The 16,143-nt window shown below is 41.1% G+C and overlaps 1 protein-coding gene across 6 annotated transcripts in view; it reads right to left on the bottom strand.

Annotated features, from left to right (window-relative positions):
* Positions 1-15,213, bottom strand: part of LOC145497483 (ubiquitin-like modifier-activating enzyme 6) — a 32,373-nt gene extending 17,160 nt beyond the window's left edge. The window contains exons 1-11 of one of the 6 annotated variants that reach the window (XM_081477319.1): positions 14,678-15,213; positions 14,557-14,580; positions 11,885-11,991; positions 11,246-11,340; positions 10,710-10,738; positions 4,182-4,276; positions 3,730-3,838; positions 2,653-2,733; positions 1,390-1,512; positions 1,068-1,191; positions 450-562 (exon numbers count right to left, since the gene is read on the bottom strand). In XM_081477319.1, the coding sequence (XP_081333445.1) occupies positions 450-562; positions 1,068-1,191; positions 1,390-1,512; positions 2,653-2,733; positions 3,730-3,838; positions 4,182-4,276; positions 10,710-10,738; positions 11,246-11,340; positions 11,885-11,928 (813 nt within the window). In that variant the 5' untranslated portion in view covers positions 11,929-11,991; positions 14,557-14,580; positions 14,678-15,213. Of the gene's footprint in view, positions 1-449; positions 563-1,067; positions 1,192-1,389; positions 1,513-2,652; positions 2,734-3,729; positions 3,839-4,181; positions 4,277-10,709; positions 10,739-11,245; positions 11,341-11,884 lie in introns of all 6 variants that reach the window. The other 5 variants (XM_081477296.1, XM_081477304.1, XM_081477311.1 and 2 more) reach the window with 5 other exon arrangements.
* Between the last annotated feature and the right edge of the window lie 930 nt (positions 15,214-16,143).

The raw sequence follows: 16,143 nt of genomic DNA, 5'->3' as shown, positions 1-16,143 counted from the left end.
GTAATCATCACAAACACTGCCTGGTAGCTAAGTGGGTCCATACACTGTTTTGGAGAGAATATTAAGAATGCCAACCAAAGGATTTTTTAATGATGTTCAAAGTGCAAACAACCCTCTGAAACTCCTTAGAATGGGCTAAATTGTGTTCAACCTTATTCAGCTGCAGTTCTGGAATGAATGCTCCCCTCTATCATTGAGCTTGTTTCAATTCTTAGATGCATGTTGTAAGAGTATGCTCTGAGAGTTGTGATGTTCAATTTATTAAGACATACTGGATAAAATTAGCAGCTGCAAGCTTAATTTCAAACATCTGTAAGTGCATAAAGATGCATCATCACATGACAAAAAAACATAAATAAATAAATATACACTGTATAAATAAACAAATAAATATATAAATAAATAAATAAATAAATAAATAAAATAAGATGTTTTGATCAGTCACTCACAAATGTTATCAAAGAAGAAGAAGTCTTGACTTGTCTTGCTATTCCACCATATTGATAAGCCTCATACTCTGGTCCAGTGGTGTCACAGATGCTGAATGCATATGGGGACAGTACTGCAAATTATTAATAAAACATCCATTAATATCATTTTAGAAAAAGCCAAATCACTTTAAATTGCTATATATAATCAAGTCATTATTACAGGCTGACAATGCTTCTGTTCTCTGCATACTTGAAGTCATGATGCCCACGTAAGTCTACTCTTGAAACTGTGCAAAACCTAGTACAATGGATTGATTGGTCTGTGTTTGAATTTTGATAAAGTGATGCTAAGTTGTTGTGTCCATGGGCAAGACACTTAACTGTCACAAAGCCTTTTGCCAACTAGGAGTATAAAAGTTTACTGGCCAGTAAGCTGTTAGAACAACCTGACAAAATGCTGGGGTATAAACTGCAAGGAACCAAGATCCCATCCAGTATGAGTACCTAATGTATGCCTCTGCCTTTTTCATGCTTCAAAAACGCCAGCTCTTTGGGTTACTTTGGTTTGAACACATACCTTCACTGTTACAGTTGTTGGCCTCCCAAAAATCCTAAGAACAGAGATAAGTTTCTAACCTGTGACTGTCTGCTCTGAGCCATTGAGAGCTGTCATTCCAACTATCTCTTTAAAGGTAACTTTATCACCAGTCTGTAATCCATGCATACGATTGTCCAATGTTGTCACCACACCAGGATTTGCCTGCAACACAGTTTTTCAACAAATGCTTTCAATTGATATAATGATAGCAAAAGATATGCCCAATGTACTGCAAATGGTAACAGCAGAATGGAACCAATATTTTATATTTGATACTGAACAATAAAAGAGTCCCAGTTTTTGCTTAGTCGTGAATAATTTCATGATACATGTATATTCCTTTTGATATTCCCTGTGCACCTTAGTGATGTTCCAAAGAAAGAATTCTTTTGGTTCTTCTCCTGTAGAGTCCAACACCTCAAACTCAGGTCCAAAATCACAGAATGCCCAGCTGAACACTCCATGTACACCTGCACTGATAAACTAAATAGAAATGCAGTTAAGTCACTTATCAGTTGGCACAAGTCTTTAAACCTACCCATCCCCTACCAGGATCCTATATCAACCCCCAACATTTACCATACTTCTCCCATACTACTAGAAGATATTTTTTATTTTGTACTCCCTTAGATTCGAACACCTGGCCTTTGACTTCGTAGCGTATGATTCACACCACCCTCAGTCAGTAAAGCGCGGTATTGTGAAGTGTCTGTACGACCACGCTAAACGTCTTGTAACAAAACCATCAGCAATCGCTGAAGAGAAGAAACATCTGTCATCTGTACTTGTTTCTAACGGATATCCCTCCTCTTTTGTACAGAAGATCACAAAGGCACGAACAACCCCAAGAAGAAGAGCCCGTCGCGGAATTTAAATCCACCGCCGTTTTACCTTATGTCCAAGGAGTTTTGGAGTCTCTCCGCCACTGCCTAGAACATCAAGGCATTCGCACCGTCTTTAAGTCTGACACAACACTTCCGTCACACTTAGCGTGACCAAAGGACACCGTCAACCCAGCTAAACAAGATGGTGTTGTCTACAGGATTTCCTGTGAGTGTGGCAAAGTCTACATCAGGGAAACAGGGAGGTCTATGCAGGAGAGGATCAAAGAACATGACAGGGATATACGACTCGCCCGTACCCAGACCTCCACTGTTTCTGAACACACCCATGAGACCAGCCACTATCCTACCTGGAATGAGGTCAAGTTTATTGGTCGAGATCCTCACTGGTACACACGTAGGGTCAAGGAAGCTATTCACATAAGACTTCACCCTAATAACATCAACAGGGATTGTGGAATTGAAATTCCTGAAGCATGGATGCCCACAATCAAAAAACACAACAACAGGAGAACGGTACAACAGCGGACCACTGAGAGAACAGCTACTCGCCGGAACAATGGAACAATAGGAGGATTGAAATGCACCAATCACAGCCGACCTTTGTGATATAAATGATACCGTGCAATCAGTCGACCTTATCGCCTGAAGAAGACTAGCAGTAAGCAGTCAAAACGTCGCGATCTACATCTCAAGTGACTACATCGTGAAACAAACGATAATACACTTTATTATTGCATCAACCATGATGAATAACAACCTTTTCCTCGACAAGATTTACCTTGATTGTTGGCTTCTGTGACCTGCAAAATGTGTCTACTGCCAGTTGAAAGCTGAGTGGAGCCTCTGTAAGAATCACACACTAAAGAAGAGAATATCCAAATTTGTACACTAAAATTTATGAGAAAACAACTGTAATGGTAGCCATTGAAGTATCATGCAGGTGATTTACTGGTATTGATAGTGTGTAACCAGACTATATTGCACTTCTTCATTCAAACTAGAGCTGGCATATTGCTGGCAAACTCTGACTTGCTCATGAGTTTGGTCTGGGAAAATATTCTGCCTGAAATAGTAGTTTACATGACTTTGTATTCACGAGACAGTCGATAGCAGAGGCAGTTATACCATTAGCTTCTAGGGAACCCAGGACAAAAAGATGTAAAGGGCAACATGTCCAGGGCTCTCATTAAGTGTCAGCCGCTGGCTAAAAAAATGGCTACATTGTACTTCCATTTCTGAACCGTCTACTATTCGTGAAATAATACTGTCAGTGTATGTGTGTAAGGTGTAAAGAGTAATTTGCAGAAAAACAGAGGTTTTTTCAGAGGTTCCGATAGGTTGCAGAAGAAAGTCAAGTATTGGGGGATTTTCAGAGACAAGATTGCAGGAAAAAACGGGTGATTTCATGGGAATTTTGGGGACAAAATTTTGCTGAAAAAAGATTGATTTCTAAAATGGCCAAATTTGCAAGAATTTTCTGGGCATGTCTCCCTGGAAAGCAATCGGTTCTGCACTGATTTCAGGGTCTGCTGCTTGCCTGTGGTTTCAAGACTCCTTACCATTTGCACATGCATTGCTGATTCAACATGTTTATCAACTACGCTAGTGCTGTAGGATAAAAATTGAAAAAAAACCCTTTGTAACCCCATTAATATTCTTGGCATTTTGACCTTTTCCAAAATCAATTTTTCTTTTTAGGAAATACCTCCAAGAGAATGCACAAAATAGCATTTCAGAACCTTGCAATTTCATGAACAAGCCCTTTACTCCCTAAATTAATGAGAACCCTGGGGCAAACATTTGTTCGTGTACATGTAGACGCCAACCAGCAAATCATGACTGTCAACAAGTATACCTGATAGTGAGTTAAGAACTCTAAGTTTCCATCACTAATTGAAGAAGTTGAGATCTGAATGTTCACGTATGGATTCAGCTCAGCTAGCTGTGAAGCACTAGCCTCGGCTCTGGAGAAGCAAAATTTTAGATGATAAAATTACTAATTTTGGGAAAAACGCATCATTAATATTACTTTATCTTCCTTATTGCAGTGGACACATATATGCCAAATTATTTTTTTTGGGGGGGGGGGGTGGTACATGTACGTTAAATGACTGTGTGGTACATGTATGCTTTTGTGTGGTGTGTTATCGAATATCTAATTGTTGTTCTCCTGAATAAAGTCCTGTAACAAAGGTAAGCATTCCATAAAGGCCAGGCACAGCACGCCACACATTGCATGTTCAAGTTGATATCTATAAGTTGTAAACAATATTATTATAATATTAGTAATAATGAGTAGATAAATACCTATTTTTCTTGTCCCTAACATCTTTTTCTCGCAAGAAAAACTGGCTTCCCAGATCATGATAAGAGGCAACCTTGGTATCATGCAGTGTGATTGACTATTGAATAAATTAAATAGATATGGCAATTAAGAAACCTACCATACAGTATATTCAACCATATATGCTACATGCACAGACACTGAATGCAAAGAATTATAAATGACCTTTTGATCGAACTTGTCTATTGCAGAGATAGTGGCATGGTAGGAGGAAGCATTATGTCCTCTACTCAATACCTCGGCAATTCTGTAGCCTCAACCTGCCAATTTAATGAGTTCTTTTATTTAATTAATATAAATCAAATGAAGTATTTCATCTTATGGTATACACATTTCAACAAGTATATTGAAAAAAGTTTCTCTGTGAGTGCCAGGTGGGTAATTAAAAGCTATTAGAATACATGTGTTGAAAGCTGAACTTTCTAGACTAGCCGTTTTGTACTAGAGATCGGACGTGACATTGCGTGACAAGCCGAACATTCTAGATAAGCCATTTTGTATTGTTTTGTAACCTGGATGTGACATTGCATGAATTGTTGTACCCCCCTATAGGGGTTGTAGAAACATGTGCTCGAAGAATAAATATGGAGTCCAAACATGGTGACCCGCGACGTGTTTAATTGCTAGCCTTGAGTGTTGTTTGCTTTTGTTTGTCGCCAACACCGATCGAAATGAAGACGAAACAAATTGATCAGCTGAAGAGAGCTTGCACTGGGTTGAGAGGCTGGATGAAAAGGGATTTTGGCACTGTTAGAAACATGATTGAGTCCGACTCGCCTGAAATTGCTCGCGTGGAAGAAAAACTCGATTCGATTGTTACAAGATTGCAGAAAGCCGAGGATCTGCAGATGGAAATCGAGAAGCTCTTGGACGATGACTTGCAAGTAGGAGATGAAGTGGATGCCCAAGGACCATGGTTCGATATGGTAAGAGAACGAATTCATGATGTGAAATTATGGTTAAAAAACAGCCAAAAGCAAAATACAAGTGAGAAGCCTGAACCCATTGCACCATCACCAAAACATACGTCAAGTGCGCCTAAAATGAAGTTGCCAAAAACTGACCTTAGGAAATTCTCGGGCAATGTGTTGGACTGGCCAGAATTTTGGGATATTTTCAGAGTAGCAATACATGATAACGTTAAAATACCTACTGTGCAGAAGTTTGTTTACTTAAAGTCCCTGCTATTTGGCGAAGCTGCAGGACACATTGCAAACATCAAAACTGAAGAGGCAAACTATGAAGTTACTGTACAACGCTTGACATCACGCTATGGCAAGGATGAAGTGCAAAAAACTCGCCTAATGACTAAACTAGCTGAAATGAAAGCACTTGGACAATCCAATAAAGCTATGAGAGATGCATTGGATGAGCTTTGTGCAACTGTGCGAGCGCTTGAAGTACAAGGAGTTACTACTGAACAATATGGAACCCTTTTGATGCCTTTGATTGAATCAAAACTTCCCAAGGATTAGAGATTGGTGTGGTCCCGAGAAAAAGCTGGCTTATCAAAGGAGGATGTAACATTCTCGAAGCTGTTGAAATTTTTGGAACAGGAACTGGAAATTCGAGAGAGTGCTGACCAGACTGTTGAGATAGAACAGCCATCTAAACACCACCAGTCTATCGAAAAGGAAAAACCTTTGTTGTCAACTGCATCTGGTTTAATGGCTGAATCTGTAACATGTACCTTCTGCAAGGGTCCACATAGTCCTAAACAGTGCTCTGTACCTATGTCGGTTGATGATCGCTTTAAGAAAGTGAAGGAAATAAGGGCTTGCTTTCGTTGTGCTCGAAGTGGACACCGGATGACTGCATGCAGGTTTCGAAAACCATGCCCGTGTGGACGAGGATCCCATATCCCTCAGCTATGCAAGACTGGTGGAGTGAAAATTCCAGAAGTTCAAAACCCCACTCCAAGTACGGGTAGCCCACCAAACCACCCAAGTTGGAATCCTGCTACCCCTCCTTATACACCAGCTAACCAGAGTCATTTGCCACCGTTATCTCAACCTCCAACAGCTACTGTAATGTCTTCTGCTAAGAATGCTGACATCAAAACTGCTGGCGTGATGATGAGAACTGTGTGTGTTGTTATTGGAGCTGTGGCTGTAAGAGCATTGTGTGACACTGGGGCCACTTTTACCATGATACCATCATTTTTGGCTGCAAATATACCAAAGAGAGTTGTTGGAAAACATCATTTGCGGATTGAGACACTTGGAGATTTGCTGGAAGGCGAATTCGATGTTGTTGAGGTGACTGCAAGAGGAATAAACCTTCCAAATACCTTTACCTTCCAAGCTGTAGTGATGGATGAGTTGTCTGGTGTCTTTGAGAGGGTGGAGCCTGAGTCCTATCGAGCCCTTCAAGAGGTTGTTGGTGGTTGTCCAGTCCTTGCTGATCTCGCTGGCCCTGGTACAGATAATATTGGTATTGTGTTTGGAGAAGATTGCTATGACACCATTGTCCAAGGTATGACAATTAAATTGAGGAATGGTCTCAAAGGAACACCGACAATTTTTGGGTGGGTCCTTCATGGTGGAAGTGGATCCATTCCATTTGCGGGTGTGGCTGCCAGAGCTTATATCCATGCATTTCAGGCCTCTGTTCATGAACAACTGCAGAACTTTTGGACTTTGGACCACCTTGGTGTTGCACAGGAGAAAGTGTTGGAACGAGACCTTGAGCTGGAGGTAAAGAATGCTATCCAACGCAACGAATCTGGGAAGTATGTTGTGTCGTGGCCTTGGAAACCTCAAGCTCGAAAGCATTTAGCACTTAACAAGGCCCTTTGTGAAACAAGGCTTTGTCGCATGGTGAGAAAGTTGACGCCTGAAGAGTACACAGCATATGACATTCAGTTAAAAACACTCCTTGAAGAGGGTCACATTGAGCTGTTACCAGAAGCCTGCATTCCTCAGTCCTATCTTCCACATCGAGGAGTTGTTAAGCCTGATTGGGAGACAACTAAACTGCGCATTGTGCATGATGCCTCAGCTAAGTCTGAAGGAGGCCTTTCTCTTAATGATGCCCTTGAGAAAGGACCATACTTGTTACCGCTGTTGTGGGGCATACTTCTCCGTTTCAGAGTTGGCAAAGTCGGTGTTGTAGGTGATCTTGAAAAGGCATTTCTGCAGCTGTTGCTTCGTGAGGAAGACTGAAATGTTTGTTGCTTCTTGTGGCTCAACCCGCAAGGGGAGATTGAGGTGTACAGATACAAAAGGTTTTCTTTGGTGCCAAATCATCACCATTTCTGCTGCAAGTAGTCCCGAAACAGCATTTAGAGGGTTTCATCAGTGAATCACAAATGGCTTGCCAGCTTCTTCGCAACCTTTACATGGATGATCCAGTGAACTCAATGGAGAACACTGAGGAAGCAAGGGAGTTCTGGCACGAAGCAGTGCGTATCTTTAAAGATGGTGGCTTCAACCTGCGGAAATTTCGGTCCAACGATCAAAATCTGCTCCATGAGTTTCCAGACAGCCAAGTGCAGCAACTTCACAAAGTACTTGGGGTTAGTTGGGACTTAAAATCTGATGAACTTCTTCAACTTGTTGATCTGGAAGTTATGGTACCCAAGAAACTTACGAAGCGAGAAGTGTTGTCCTGTCTGTCTAAGATTTACGACACATGTGGGCTAGTGAGCCCGGCTGTCACTCCACTGAAGATTATTGTCCAAGACTGTTGGAAAGAGAAGCTCGGATGGGATGAGGAAGTTAACCCGGATTTGCGAAGGCGCGTTGAAGAAGTATTGAAAGGGTTGTCAGGAGGAAACCATCTGAGAGTAAACTGATGGTTGGGAATAACACCCTCTCAGTGCAAGGACACAAAACTGTCACTTCACATTTTCTGTGACGCCTCCTCTAGAGCCTATGCTGCGGCAGCCTACATTCGTGTTGCAGATACGAATGGGGACATAACAGTGAATCTTGTTGCTTCGAAATGTCGACTTGCCCCACCGAACGGAGACACGATTCTTGAACTTCTTGGTGCCTTGCTAGGAGCTCGACTTCTCAATTCACTGAGATTTGAGTACAGCGGTGTCTTTAAGATTGATGATGAATTCCTTTGGACAGATTCCAGTGTTGCTCTCTTGTGGATAAGTCAGGGGCCGCGTGTGGGTGGAGTGTTTGTCGCTAACTGTGTGGAAGAGATTACTGCTGTTGGTGGTGTGTGGTCATGGGTTCCAACAAATGAAAACCCTGCGGACTTACCTACTCGGGGTATGACGGTAGCTCAGTTGTCTGACTCCAAGATTTGGTGGAGCAGCCCAGAATGGTTGAAACAACCTGAGGCAGAATGGCCGAAGCATCCAAAGAATGACACAGATGCTACATTGCTGATGATGGCCGTAGCTGATAATCAAGAACCGAAATATGTGGAGGAAATTGTTGACCCACCCTGAATGAGCAAGTACCTTCGCACTTTGAGAAGTGTAGCTTGGATGCTACATTGGCGCAAGTCTCCTAAAAGCACCCAAAATATGCTGACCTCAGAAGAGTTGCAATATGCCAAAATGGTCATCCTGAAACAAGTGCAAAGGAAGTTTTTCTGGAGGGAATTAGAGTCAATGGAAAATAGCCAACCAGTTTACCGCCAGTCTAGTCTGCGGTCCTTACACCTGTTCTTGGAAGGAGGATTAATCAGGATGGGGGGTCGTTTGCAACAAGTGGAGGCGACCTTTGAGGAACTCCATCCAGTGCTGGTTAAGAAGTGTGGTGTTGTCAACCAATTGGTGCTTCATATTCACGAACAAATGCAACACGCCGGTACTGCAACAGTTATTTCAGAACTGAGACGCCAAGGGACTTGGATCCTGCGCTCTAAGAAATCAGTCTCATCAGTGATACAGAAGTGCAGGAAATGTAGCAGGTTCTTGGTGGCTCCTGCATCTGAACAGACACCTCCTTTCCCTAGGTGTCGTGTAACTTGCAAGCGTCCCTTTGAAACAACTGGCATGGATCTAGGAGGACCGTTATACCTGAAGGATAACAGTAAAGTCTGGTTGGTAGTATTTACCTGCATGTCAGTTAGAGCCATTCATTTGGAACTTGTGACGTCATTGTCTGTAGAAGCGTTGACTCAGGCACTGCAGAGATTTATGAACAGAAGAGGTGTCCCACAGTTGTGCATAAGTGATCATGGATCAAACTTTGTGGCGGCAGCTAAGTGGGTTAAAGAGAAGAATCTTGACATGAAGTGGCAATTTGTGGTGGAACGCGGACCTTGGTGGGGAGGAACCTGGGAGAGGTTAGTGGGCATTGTTAAAGGCCTGCTACGTCGCTTGTTGGGCCATGATGTGCTTTCCTGGGAGGAATTAGTAACCACTCTAACTGAGGTGGAGAAAGTCATCAACCGCCGGCCTATCACTTACTTGTGGGAGTCGAGCAATCCTGACGGTGGTGTTCCTATCCCTTTGTGTCCTGAAAAGTTCCTGTTGCCACCACGAGAAGACATCAAGGAAGAAGAAAGAGAACTAAACATCTCTGATGAATTTCAACAGAGAAAAAAGTGGCTGTCCTCCATGAATGACATATGGAAGAAAGAATACTTGCATCAAGTGCTGGGTTCACAAGGGGAAGTTTGGAAGACTCAGCCAAATCCTTTAAAAGAAGGAGAAGTTGTCCTTGTAGCTGATGACAGAGAAAAACGTCTAAATTGGAAGATGGGGGTTGTCCGGCAGCTCATTCTTGGCAGAGATGGAAGATGCCGTGCTGCGACTGTCCAGGTGAAGTCGGGACTGCTAACCCGACCAATTCGCAAACTGTACAAATTGGAGCTCTGTGCTGAATTTGACAATCTCCCGCCCATTACAAGCTCACCAGAGAGAACTGAACAAGATGGTGGGATGTTAGACAGTGAGACCGAGACGATGGAGGATGAAGATGAAGAAGCTGAACCTGAAGTCACCCTTCCACAGAGGACTCAGAGAGGAAGAGAGATTGTTCGTCCAAGTCGCTATAAGGACTGACCAAGTCGATATAAGGACTGAACAAGTCGCTATAAGGACTGACTAAGTCGTTTTAAGGACTAACCAAGTTACTTTAAGGACTGATTAAGTCGCAACAGGTTACCACAAGTTGCGAGGTGGAGGATGTTGAAAGCTGAACTTTCTAGACTAGCCGTTTTGTACTAGAGATCGGACGTGACATTGCGTGACAAGCCGAACATTCTAGATAAGCTGTTTTGTATTGTTTTGTAACCCGGATGTGATGTCGCATGAATTGTTGTACCCCCCTATAGGGGTTGTAGAAACATGTGCTCGAAGAATAAATATGGAGTCCAAACAACATGTAGTCTTCTAAATATTGGTCTTAAATGCCCACTAGTTCCAAAAAAAAAGTTTTAGGTATAATGCCATGGAAACCGTTGTAAACAGAGCAGCTAGCCACTGCTATAGAATCTAAACTGACTATGCCAAAGAACAGTTTTTTTGAAACTGTTTTTTATCGTTTTTACTTCTCAGGACCTACTGCTTCAAGTTTTACCTTAATTCCAGCCAGGACAACGTTTTTGGCTGAAAAGAAATCAATAAACTAATCAGTAATTATTAAAACAGCTACTCCCTAGTGTAGGTACAGTAGCTTGGGTCAGGCCACATAGTGCTCCTGGAGAGCTGGTTGCAGTAAGCCTGCACAACCAGACCGCAGCTCAACACTGGCATGACATGGGAGGATTTTCGAAGAAGACCTGATCATATTGGAAGACATCTGAAGATTTTGACAAAATTCAGAAGATTTCCGAAGACATTTCAAACATTTTACAGTTCCAGTCACAGGATGTGTAACTTTTCAAAAACTATTTTCTTTCTTCACTTGGATCGGAACATCTTCCTATAGTTTTTGAATGTGCATCAGTTAAGGCTGCAATAGATTTATTTTTCAGCTAGGCAAGCATAAGGGCAAGAGTAAGGATGAGATCAGACTCTGATCCCCAAAATGTAAGGTTCACACCTAAGACATTAAACTTGGCAGGTATGACGTAACAAAAAGCTTTAGCTGAAGCATTTGCTAGAGTGTCTTACCAATTTCTACTCCCAATCCGCCAAGCCCACTGAGAAACACTTTAGATTGTGCCATTTTGATCATTGCGCCATCACCAAGCATATATCGCTGACGACTGAGTAAATAAACACAGCTAAGTTATAATGATTCAATAACATCCTTACAGGCTTGCCATGTTTTGAGGAAGAAAGCTGAGAAGAAACAGTAGGCAGCCATAACAGTTTGTGTTTAGGTCCTAACTCTAAGACTGCAAACTATCCAGTGAAAATGCCCTAGACGTTATACATGGGACCAATTTACATGTCTAAACCTGCTAAAATACACTGACTGGGAAACGGATGCTTTACAAGTCTCTTTGATGATATTTTATCAAATATAAAATCTTTTGTCAGCAAACAACGGTACAAAGAGGTAAAAGTATGTATTTAGTTGGCTAAAGATGTCTAACAAGCTGATGGTTTAATGGCCAGGCACCGGCCCTTTATAGGCAGGAAAATCTTCCTGAACTGAACTTCTTTATGAGAAAAAGAAAAATGTTGAAGATTGTCAAACCACGCAGGCATAGTCATTCTCACAATCAGTCACTTTGCCTGGTGTCCCATCTTTAATGAAATCCCTTAGAAATAAGAATAACTGGTTTATAATTTCTTTCATCTCACCTGTATAAAGAGTCATCAATTGCAATGTCAGTTGTGTTCTCCATTTTGTGACACAAAACAAAAAATTGATTCCTTTTTCAGTCGAATGGCAGTGTCAATGGCATTCACTATGGAAAGAAAAATAAAAATCACCTGGCCACTGGTGAAACTGAACCTATATTGTTACACTGTAGGTATGTATTCTTCTATATAGTAGTTAAAATTATGTGGTTAAATCTTCAATTCTGTGTGCCCTAATGAATAATCACAGTACAAAATAATAATGCCATCTTGGTTCATGACTAAGTACAAGGTGCATGGGTCTAGTGGCTCTGTAGTGTCAATCGACAATCTGCATTCCTTATGTTTCTGCATTTCTAAAGAAAAGTTATTGAAGAAAATGGAAATTTTACCAGAATGTTGACCCTCATCCAGAGTCCAAAACAGTGACCATTAGACCACTGCCCAAGGGTTTAGACATTAAAAAAAAGAAATGGTTTTTAATGCTTCTATGGTACATGTATTTCAACATAACCCTAAACCATGTCAATCATGTCTTCATAAGCCTAAACAATTTTTCACATTTTTGGCTTCATGAAAAGCCAAAGCCTATAACTGGCTTATAGCTCTTGGCTTTTAAGTTACCGTATACCTTCTGACGTGTGTCATGTCCAAGCGAAACTGAGGAACAATTAAATTAAAATTTAATAAAAAAAATAGATTTGCTTTGACCTGTAGCGGGACACCCCCAACAGTCCAGTTTCTGTACCAATAATGAAGTGATAATTAAAAGTGTTTTGCTTTTGTTCTTATATCGGGTACTGGTCAATTACAATTTTTACTCCATAGCATTGCCAGGTTGTCTAAACAACAATTATTATTTGCCAAGAAACATTGTCAGGGTTGATTGTCTTGTCCAAGAACACAACACAATGCAGTGCTTAAACTCAGAATGCTTGATCTGAAGCCCAGCTCACTAATTGAAGGCTTTTGTGCAAAAAGGGCATACATGTATATAGCATTTTGGGCTGATTTTTATTTTTTGCAGGATCAAGCTAACTTTTGGCAGGCTGACTTGTTTTGACATAAAAAGCATTGTTGTGTAATTGTTTCTGTTGATTTGAGCTTCATTTTCGAGAAATAATGTATGTAAAAAAACTCAGTTTGCCAAGCGGCATCTTTTGGAGCGAATCCTTCCAAGGCCGATTTTGACGCGGCGCAAACTTTAACAGTTACTTTTAGCAGCTTCAAAAGCACGGTTTTTTTTAAATAGATGTTTTGATCTTTGAAAGAAGAAGAGAAATAGACCGAAAAAAAAGCATCGATCGACCTCGTATCGAACTGGTGTCACGACAAAACAAACTCGAATCTGGCCGGTTCAGCGCCTTATTCGGTTGCGCTAACGAAGCAACAGCAAGAGAATTGTGTCATTATATCAATAATAAAACTAGCGGCAAATACCACGATTCGGTGACTTCATTGTTTAGCAAAACAAAGGTTTCTTTTGTTTTTCGCTCAACGAAAGATCTCAGAAAGATACCCTTGGAAAACTGACGTTATTTCTCGAAAACGAAGTGCAAATCGACAAAAACAATTACACCACAATGCTTTTCATGTCAAAACAAGTCAGTCTGCCAAAAATTAGCTCGATCCTGCAAAAGTAAAAATTGGCCCAAAATGCTACATGGTCTGCAGGTATTTCATACTTGCAGTGACCTCATAGTCTGAATCCTGGCTAGGCTTAAGTGCTTTGTTCTTTGGCGTCAGACATAACTCAGTGCCTCGCTCTACTCATTCAGGTGTATAAATGGGGGCCAATGAATATAATACTAGGGTAACCCTAACATGGCCATGGACTTGCATTCCATTACGCAAAGAGCAGAATATTACTTGCCAAAAATTTCACACATTTCATTTTCAGACACTTTTTATTTTAGAATTTCGGGCAAATTTTAGACAAAAATTTCAACATTTAACAAAACATATCTAAAGTAAATTTACACATACAAAACAAAATTCAGCAGAGTGAAAATGCTAGTTTTACTGCCCCCTCAAGGTTTTACAGATATCCTGACAAAAAAATAACATAAATTCTATCAAGCCACTATATATGTATCTCAACTAGAATTCTATTCCTAACGGAAACTAAGAGCTTTGGAACTACTTACATTATAGAGGTTTTATACTGAACTGTAAATATTTCTGACGCATAAAATTTCATAAGAGTAAAAATTCAAGATGGCTTTATTTTTGCACACTTTTTCAATGTCCAATGCAAAAAAAGGTTATGTGGGAGCCTGGTAACCCATCTAGGCATGCAAATACATGGGATTACCTGGCCTTACACCATTTTGTCCCCATGCACTATAATGATAATCACTGTAAGTTACAAATTTAAAGAACCTGCAACAACCACTGTTGTAATCTATTTAAAAACTTACTGATGATAACACCTTTGGAGGAAGAAAATTGCCATTTTCATAAGTAGCGTGTACACGGTGTTGCTCCAGTGCTATATTAAACTTATCAATATGCAACAGCAGGTGAAACTCTGTCATTGCAAGTTCTTTGGAGTATTAATTAAAATAACTTTATCAACAGAAGGGTCAAAACTGTTAAAACGTTTAAAATATAATATCAGCGAAGTATTAACAGATTTCTACACTATTATCACATGTAAAGGCTTAGCTTACATTTGTATTTCCAACAGCCGGAAGCTGCAAAAGGAGCGAGGTTTTTGTACCTGAACTTTCAATTTTGCAGATTAAAGAAAAGAAAATACGGCGATAAATCAGACGGTTGAGTTTACTATACCTGATTACCAAATTTGCTCAGGAAATACAGCTCCTAATAACTCGCACAAGAAGGCAAACGAGGTCACATTTGGTTCCTGAAATTGTTGTGGACCGGCTGGCGTGGTGGAGTGGTGGAGTGGTGGAGTGTCTGCTGAGTGCCTGAGAGGAACTCGGGAGAGGACAACTCGGTCCCAGATCCCTAAGATAATTGATTCTCTCGACATGCCAGGACCTGTGTCACCTGTCTGTCCTTCATATTGAAGGTTTGAGACAATTGAGGCTTTGAAGACTAACCGCTTTCCCAACGGGTTTGACAGCTGATGGAATGACTGAACTCTTGAAAACTTTAGTGAAGTATGAGATGTTCTGTTACGCGTACACCACTCATATTCCGGCATATGTCCAACAGCAGCCTCACTTCCAGAAGAAAATAAGGTTACTCATTATCCAAACGCAGTGGAAAACTATGTTTTGAAAGCCCCCTCTACTCTGGGTCCCTATTCGGAAGGCGAAAAATGCCGTGAGCTTGATCTTCGCTCGTGAAGCGCACGACCCTCACACGCCCCCCCAGGGCGTGTAAGAGTCACCATCCTCCCTCACCGTTTCTACACTCGCCTGCACACTCGCGTTCGCAAAAAAATACGACTGCTTTGCAGTCTACAAACGACAGAAAACTCTGTTCGTAAAAACGGACCATACAAAAATTACAAGAGAAACAGAAAAGGAAAGCAAGAGAAATGTATTCACATTAGCGATTTCAGTCATTATACGTATACATGAACTAGTAAATTTTATTTTGGCAGCGAATTTATATATGCCGAGTCAGGGATATTGTGCAGTACATAAAGTCTGGATAAAGACACAACTCCACGATTACGCAAGTTACTCTAAACATTCATCATCTATACTTCTTCGGCGCTAGGCTCCTGCCTGACCCAATTATTACAGTGAGGGTAAATAAGGCCATTAAAGCTATTTTTACGTTATCAAAGTCATGCATAAATTCGTCAACTAATACTGGCTGGATAGCGAGACGGGACATTCTGGCCTGGTAGAACGAGGAGGAGAAGTTGGGGGTACCAAATAAAGTTTTACGCGGGATCTTCCGCCCCTTGGTCTAAACCTTTGCCATTTTTGACAGCAAGGGTAACCCCTTTCTTATAACTACAGTTACTGTTACATAGTACAGTAGATTAGATCTACCGCAACTCTTTTCTCTAACCTAAATAGTTACCTCTTTCGAGCAGCGCTTCCACGTTATAGGCAGCAGCTCATTAGAGGTAACCAAAGTTGTGACATTGAGTTTAGCTGTTAATGAATTATATATTTAATAGATTTTAATATTTAATAAAGGTGGTCTGTCTTGTATGTTGCCTACGAGAGCATATGTACGGTTTTTTCATCCGGCGCGCGGAGACAAGAGACAGCCAGAAATACGTCTGTGTTCGCAGGCTACACTGGGTTTTAACCTTTTTACGAACCATC

This window comes from Orbicella franksi, chromosome 1 (assembly GCF_964199315.1).
Source record: "Orbicella franksi chromosome 1, jaOrbFran1.1, whole genome shotgun sequence".
NCBI lineage: Eukaryota > Metazoa > Cnidaria > Anthozoa > Scleractinia > Merulinidae > Orbicella > Orbicella franksi.
This window is presented reverse-complemented; position numbering and strand designations above follow the sequence as displayed.